Source organism: Centropristis striata, chromosome 11, assembly GCF_030273125.1.
Source record: "Centropristis striata isolate RG_2023a ecotype Rhode Island chromosome 11, C.striata_1.0, whole genome shotgun sequence".
NCBI lineage: Eukaryota > Metazoa > Chordata > Actinopteri > Perciformes > Serranidae > Centropristis > Centropristis striata.
This window is the reverse complement of record NC_081527.1, coordinates 15184733-15193098: the sequence shown is the minus strand read 5'-3', so window position 1 is coordinate 15193098 and position 8366 is coordinate 15184733. Positions and strand designations below refer to the sequence as shown.

Here is an 8366-nt window from a genome sequence, read left to right as displayed (position 1 = left end):
CTTAGTACATGTCAGTTCATTAATCTTGTTTATAAGACATTTGGCACTGGCAACAAACTGCCACCTCACGCCCACACTCATCCTGGTGCGGGCCTCTTACAGACATGACTTAATAAGCGGGGTACAGTGGAAGGCTTCATTCTTATGTTCTTGATAAAGAGGATGGATTTGACTGTGTAACAATGATTTACTTCTGAATTGCAAAACTTCCATGCAGCCATATAGTAATGCACGTACAACACGACAAGGAAACTATGTGGTCTATGTGAAGTATCTCTTGGCAAATAAGCCCTTTTTAAAAATGTTGCCACACTGTACACTGCTGCAAGAGAGGTTTTTTGATGTTTTTTTGTTTTTTTTAACTGCAGATCAAGGTTTGGAAAGTAAGGCTTGGACCCCTGTTTAAGAAAACACAAGATTAGTCTTTACTGTCTTTCTTAAGAGGGATATGCCTAGATATTTAAGCGAACAGAAATTTGTTAATTACAAATGTATAAGAATTATGAATCAATTAAATGAATGAAATAAAGTAAACTTGTGTGAGATTAATAGCAGTAATACTTCTAAGTCAATAGCCATAGCTACTGTCCTAACTTCAAAATAAACATATGTAAATTTGTGCATATATCTAAGAAATCATTTCCTGTTTGTAGTTATAATTTTGCTATACTCGTGGGTTTTTCAGTGAATCTGTCATAAAAAAGACAAGACTAAATAATAAATAAGTAAAGTAATAAATCCATTTCACCTATTTTTAAACAACTTTAGATTGTTTTGCACTCTCACTTGTTTGAAACTACTAACTCTGTATATTCTTTTAACTGTAAAGATATTGGTTTTTAAAAAAAATTATAATCCAGATGGTGGTACGTTTTAATACCTGATTAATTTTATTATTCTATGAGCAATTTAAAAAAAAATCAGAGACATTTTCTTGTTCAATATTATATATTCTTACCTCTTCTCTGCTTAAATAACTCAAATCAAATCAAATCAAAATTACTTTATTTATCCCCAAGGGGAAATTCAGTTAACTCTGGAAGAATGAGACAACCTGGTGGCTGTAGGAGCAAAGGATCTTTTGTATTTATCTGCTTTTTTTTTGGTCCATAAAGGTGTTGTGTAGCATCATTCATTAGATGACAAAAAAGTAATATGCTTTTCAGAAATTACAGAACTTTTTTCCCACTTCTGAATGAATATACTTATATTTTTGCCTTTGAAATGACTTTATATGTCTTTTATATGCCCTTTTTATACTTATTTTTATAACTTGTTTTGCATTCTCTAAATGTTGTTATTGTTTACCTGATTTTTTCTCAATATATAATATTCAATATTTAAAGAAAAGACACTGATGATTAAAATACGGATAATTAATCCAATTTTCTTTCGATTCCTACAAATTCGTCATTATATAGGCAAGAACATACAAACCTACAGCTCATCCTTCTTGGAAAATTTACTTATTCAACCTCTGCCAAAAAGATTTATTTCTTGTATGTATGAAGCCTTTGATGTAAACTCAAACTATTCCACCGAGCATGTACGAAGACAGTGGCAAATTGATTTGGAATGTCAGATAGTCAGAGAGACAATTTAAAATATTACATAGGCTCCACTATACACCTTTGTTGAGAGGCAGGCTTGGTCTCAGTTCCTCTAACTGTAATAAATGTGATAGAGAAATTGGTACTTATGCGCACATGTTTTGGAAATGCTTGAAGATACAAGTGTTTTGGAATGAGGTCAAGAAAGAGCTGGATACTTTGATTGGGCATAACTTGGACTTATCACCTCTTCAGTGTTGCCAAGGTGCCGAGCGCAAGGAACAATCACAACGCAAAACTCATCAGTATACTCTTGTATATGGCAAGAAAGACTATTCTCAAGTTCTGGATTCATAAGGACATTCATCCACTGGATGATTGGTACAAGGAGGAAATGAGCATAGCTCCTCTGGAAAAACTGACTTATACCCTTCATGACAATGTGGGAGCTTTCACAAGGGTATGGCAACCAGTTTTAGATATTATGGACCCCTCCGGACTGAGCTTCAATGTTCCTCAATAAATGATGTAACATGGATGACTCTGACATATTTTAGAATTAGGATGTCAATCTGGTGGTATGTTTATGTTTGTGTATGTCTATGTAAGCTATGTTACCTGGTTTTGTTGTAAAAAAAAAAAATGGTTCTGCAGAAATTATATGTAAAGGATGATATGTGGATTGCTTGAACCTCAATAAAAAAATAGGGATAATTAGTCTGAAAATAAATACAGAGAAAATACATATTATTCCCAGCGTGCTCTTGAGCCTCACCATGTATTTTGTAGCATTAGTGGACCCTGGCGGCTGTTTTGGTGAATTACAAGGCTAACTATCCACCACTTAGCTTACTGTTCCACCTCGACATTTAGCAATTTACTAAACACAAGTGTGTAAAATGAATATAGTATAACGCAAAGGATATGCTCTCACTGAATTAAAACACACGCATCACAAAGAAACGTTGCTCCACAGCACAGGGCACTCCAGTAAGTTTGCATTTGAAACGGATTAAATCGGTGTCTACAAATGTGTGCTAACGTTAGCTAAATTAGCAAAGGATAACGGTTGGCTAAAGTAACTGTGGTGCTGGCGATAGGTGCGGATTTCTCCAACACAGACTTCATGAAGCAGTCTGGTAGCTTAACGTATAATGGTGTGGTTTAAACCAGCTGGGGGTTATGGTTTTATTAAATAATGAGCCGGCAGTTTGAAGCGGTGGTTAGTGTGGACGGTCTGCTAAGCTGTAGCAGCAAAACTAGTCAGCTAGCTATTCTGTGCTAAAGTTAGCTGTGGGCATTAGCTTCACTGCTAGCCGGCTAATTCAATGCTAAGTACCATCACAACTGGTCATGGGAGTATGGATGTGACTAGCTAACAGTAGCTGCCTCATATGCATGTTTGCTGATATATTCTTTGCAGGCAGCCATGTCAGGAATTAAAAGGAAAATAGAAGGCAATGATCCCGACTATGATGACATCTCGCTGGTCCAAAATAGTAAGAGAAACAAAGCGGCTGAACATAATGGTAAGTTCATGATCTTAATCCTGAGACTGTACACCTGCATTACATGTTATGACAGCTAACAGGTAACTGTGCTTGGGCGATTTTTATGTGTCCCTCCTGTCTTGTCAGCCCGAGAAGCAGCAATACAGAAGATTGAAACCATCATCAGAGAGCAGTTTTCTTTGGAGATGAAGAACAAAGAGCATGAGATTGATGTGATAAGTCAGGTATCTTGAGGATACTGGAGAAGTGTCTTTTTCTTCATTTCATGAATATGTATTTGTCTTGTTTTATACCAGTAATGCAGAAACAACTGTGATGATGCTAAGAGTAACTTACACATTTTTATTTGTATGTTTACAGTACGAAGCAGAGCATTTTGGTCAATTGTTTCCCATTATTTTGCAGCGACTCAATGAAGCCAGGAGGATGATGGACAAGCTAAGGGCATGCATAGTGGCCAATTACTATGCCAATGCTGGATTGACAAAGCTCCCAGAGGTAAATTCCCATGTATTCACACTCAGATATTAGTCAGCTGCTCTGATGCAGTGGTATAGGACAGTAGCAGCAATGGCCCATTCCTCTGTGTCCTAGCATGCTTCAAAGAGTGACCCTGCCGTGCTGAACCATCCAGCCATCCGTCGCTTCCTGGAGTCCCCATCCCGGTCCTCTTCTCCTCTTAACCAGGGCTCTGAGACTCCTTCTCTGGCCCACTCGGAGTCTGAGTCCCTCTCACAACAAGGAGAGGGAGCTGAGAGGGATGGCGAGGGAGCATGGCGAGAGGACGGCAGCAGGCAGGAGCGCAGACCAGGGCGCAATACTGGCAAGGTGAGTTCTATGTGTCCCCTTGGGATAGTCTGGCGACCTGTCCAGGGTGTACTCCACCTCTCGCCCAATGTCAGCTGGGATAGGCTCAAGCCCCCTGCGAGTGAAGATAAGCGGAAAAGGATAAATAATGAATGAATGAATATATTGTCTGTTTTGGAATAAATATCAGCCTAATAATAATAATAAAGCTAATAAAGCGGGGGATTTGATTATGCAAATTCTTTCTTAACACAAAGTGGTTTGCAGGATTAATCTTGCATCTTTTTATCTTTCTTCAAGCCTGTAATGTTCTCCATTTTTTGTCGTAGGACACATTTGGCGTGCCATTGTGCTCAGGAGCAGAGCAGAGGGTGACCTACCACACCACTGGAAATGAAGCCTCTAGACTATATGCAAAAAAGACAATCGTAGTGGGGAACGTGTCCAGGTGAGTTACCAAACCAAGCAAAAGTTGTAGTCACTCATATTTCTGACTAAGCATGTAGTAGAGCAGGTCTTTCGAGGCTAGGAGACTTTAAGGGAGTAATTGATCACTTTATATGATGGCAGAAACATCACATTTGTATATTTTTCTTCTTCCCCTTCAAATGTTTTTTATGGAATGCTATGTAGGTTTTGTAGGTTTAAGGTGTCAGATCACAAACACACATTCTTTTATTTTGACGAGTCACTAGTCAGTATGTTTGAAATCTACAGCCATAACATCAAAGTTTGTTTTTTCATCAGTTGAACTGAAAACCTGAGACATGCTGTTTGGCAAAAGTCTGTCGATATTCCAAATTTACTCTTGTTAAAAACAATGGGCTGTTGATAACAACAATGTTTTTTTAGTCAAAGATACTGATATCACTTAAATGAGAGCCACATTTTTTGTCTTAGCTTTTTCAGAAGGAATTTGAAAGGTCTGTCAATATATGAAATCTATTCATGAGTTATTAGCCACACATTGACTTCAGCTCTGTTTACCATAGTAATCTAGTTACCTTAGACGTTATTAGTTCAAATGGGTGAAGCAACTTGCATCCTTTGTGTCTACGCAGACACGTGTAATTTAACACCAAGGCCAAATGATTTTAAGTATAAAAATGTTTAGAGTTACAGGTATGGCAGGGTAAATAACTCAGTATGGTGGTAGAATGTATTGCTGTATTAAGTTGACCAGACTACAAGGGAAATAACATGTTTATATATGTTAAATGTTTAGTGCTAAATCTTAGATGCACTATGCACTAAGGGGTTGTTGTTTTTATTGAGGTTACTGCTCCTTGTTTTTACCCCCTCTTGTTTTTGTGTGACTGCACTCAGAAGCTGAGGCACAATTCGTGTTTTTTGCTACAAGCCCAGTCTTGATGCAGTTGCATCAAGAAAAATACCATTTTACTTGATCTATTTCCCCCCGGGCCTGAGATGATCCAGATAACTGACAGTTCCTCAAGACATTATGGTTCAGTGTAACACGAAGCACATGTGAATTCTAGGAAACTTGATTGACATGGTCCATATAACGTGTAGGGGACACTGATTTCTCACGTGCTACAGTTAAAAGTACAAAATAAAAAGGGTTGAACCTGACACAACGGTCACAGACAGGTAATTAAAGATAAATACTATGATGAGTGGTGAAGTGATTAAGACTGTCAGCTAATGTATAATTTAATTTATTTCATCCTGACAGGTTCTTTGTAAAGCTGTTGCATTAAGTTATTTTAATCATGTGTCAATATGTTTTGTACTGAACTCTTGCTTGTGACTCATGCAGCATGTCCTCCCTTAAATCTTCTGTTTGACCTCTTACTTCTTTTCACTATACATCATCCCTTTATGTTCTTGCTCTAATTCTTAATTCCCCCCTGGTTGTTTTTCCTCTTTTTCGTTCACCCTCAGATACATTCCCCCAGATAAGCGGGAAGAAAATGACCAATCCACCCATAAGTGGATGGTGTACGTCAGAGGCTCCAGGAGGGAACCCAGCATCGATCACTTTGTAAAGAAAGTCTGGTTCTTCTTACATCCCAGCTACAAACCCAATGACCTTGTGGAAGTCAGGTTAGTGTGTGACTGTTTTCTTTATATCTGAGACAGACAAAGTGTGTGTAAACGCTCCTCGTCATAAGAATTAGCCACTTGTGTGTGTGTTTTTTTTTTTTTTTGTGGTTTTCCTTTGGCAACTATACAAGTCACAAAGATCGCGACAAACTGGCTCCAATAAGGTTTGTTGTCATGTATTGTGTTGCCCATAGTCACACTGTTTACTTATAACCTTTTATTTTTATTCAAGGTTAGTAGTTTGCCCCACCTCTTTCCACACACCACTTGCCAAACTGAAGGAAGTAAGGAAACAATTTTGGATAATAACACCTGGATGCGACTGTCCTTATCATCAGCTGACACTTAATGAAACAATTTCCAGATCAGCCTTGTACAAAAACAGCCTGTTGATGTTCACATTGTGTAACTCCGGCTCAGCAGTAAACAGACTGTTAAGAAAATCCTTTATTAAACAGCGCCCCTTTGTGGCTAGATGATAATGCAGATCATCCAGCCTGGTTCCAATCAATCCCAACCGAAAGTTAAAAAAAAACGCAATATTTTTGTCAATCTAAGAAAAGGCAGATTGTACACACACAGCATTAGGTGGGGTCTGTGACGTCATTTAATGAGTCAGACTACAAGTCAATATTAATATGACTAATAGTGGTCACACCTACACGTGTAGTCACTCAGAAAAACATGTGTGTTTATGTGTTTGCCGTAGCCCAAAGCACTGAGGTATGTTTACAGTTTTCCCCCTTGGATTTTTCCGACTGCAGTGCTGAAGCATATTACCGGTAGTTTATTCTGCGCCGCAGGAATATATTGAGCATTTTTTCTGGCACCAGAAGGGCTGTAGACATGTATTTGTACTCAGTTGTAGATGTAGAACTACGTTTAATGAAATGCTTCCAGACTTCTTGGCTGTCCTCCGCTCTCCTGTCCTCCTCACCTTTCTTTCAATACTCTCATTTGTACCACTTGCTTGTTCTCTAATAATGGAATACATGAAGTAAAGTACTCGATTAAGCAACCTGCAAGAATTAAATCAAATAAGTCCAGCTAGGCATTGTCACATTTCACATACAGGAGACAATACCAGCCTCTCTTGCTCTTAATTTTTTAATTGTGTGTGTGTGTGTGTGTATGAATATATATGTATGTATGTATGTATGTATATATATATAATATATATATATATATATATTTAAATATATGCAGTATGTACAGTGATCACATTTGGGAAAATGATATGAATAAGCGATTTGAAATATGTTTGAGCTCTGTTAGATGTTTAATGACCTTGTGTTGAAAATGTTGACATAATTCAGAATTAGTATAGGAGATTATTAATGTCCCTATTTTAAGATAACGCTGAAGTAGCAAACATTATTCACTGTTGACACATTACAAACTACCCATACCATCTAGACATAATATTCATACTGAGGTTTCTACCCCGGGACCAGCTGTAAAATACTAATTTGATTTCATAAGAATATGATTGTTAATCGCAATTCCTTCTGGGTCAATACATCATCCAACAAGAGTATTTATTGTTATAGGCTTGCTCTCTCGTCCCCAGATCTGGCTGCTTGAAGTAGAGATAGCAAGTTTATTGCTTCTGGAGAGATTTTGAAGCAGTGGTGCTACTAGGAGTAATTCTAGTGTAGACTGGCGTCGCACAGTTCATTTAGGAGACATCTAGAAGGAACAGAACTTTTTGCCCCGGGTTCTGTGGTTAAGATTTCTTATTTTAGTTTTTCATCCTCTAAAAGTGGCAAAGGATTTAAGTTTGCCGATGGCTTCTGAATAAATGATCTCTTTCATCAGTCAGCAATCCTTATCCTGAGCTGTAGCCTCCTGGCTGTTTCAGCTGACAAGGCACTCATGTTGCCGTAGCAGCCGCTCATAAGCTCCTTCTGACTGACTCAAGTCTTCATTCCCAGTGAGCCCCACACAGTTCCAGTGCTCTCTGCTGACTCTCGACACAGCCGGAATGTAGATGAAGGGATGAATGAAAGCATGAGAAAGCAACAATGCATTGCTCATAGGCTATTTGAAGATAGACACATAATATGAATGCACATACACATGCCCTTGGCAATGAAGGCAGCCAGATCAGTTTCTGTGTGTGGATCAACACCTCAAACTTCAAAAGGAGGAGAAGATAAGAGACTTTCAAGTCATTGATTTTAACTGATTCTTAAAGGAACACTCCACCGTTTTTTCATATTAAAACATGTTATTCGGTCAAGTAAGACGAGTTAGTAATACGCAGTAATATCATCACTCCTGAAAAATCTTCTCCCCTCAGGAGTGATGATATTACTGCGCCGAGTCGAAGTGCTCCCAAGTGCTATTCCGCCATACATTATAGTTCTCCTTTTTATCCGCTTAGAAAAGCGCCACGTTTTATTTTGTGTCGCCATACTTGGTCGTTTAA

General features: G+C 38.2%; 1 protein-coding gene across 1 annotated transcript in view; it reads left to right on the top strand.

Annotated features, from left to right (window-relative positions):
- The first annotated feature begins 2366 nt into the window (after positions 1–2366).
- The window catches only part of yeats2 (YEATS domain containing 2), a 29621-nt gene continuing 23621 nt past the window's right edge, over positions 2367–8366 (top strand). Inside the window, exons 1-7 of the mRNA XM_059345041.1 lie at positions 2367–2540; positions 2974–3079; positions 3188–3285; positions 3467–3559; positions 3656–3889; positions 4198–4316; positions 5774–5935. Coding sequence (XP_059201024.1) covers positions 2980–3079; positions 3188–3285; positions 3467–3559; positions 3656–3889; positions 4198–4316; positions 5774–5935 — 806 coding nt within the window. The 5' untranslated portion in view covers positions 2367–2540; positions 2974–2979. The remainder of the gene's footprint in view (positions 2541–2973; positions 3080–3187; positions 3286–3466; positions 3560–3655; positions 3890–4197; positions 4317–5773; positions 5936–8366) is intronic.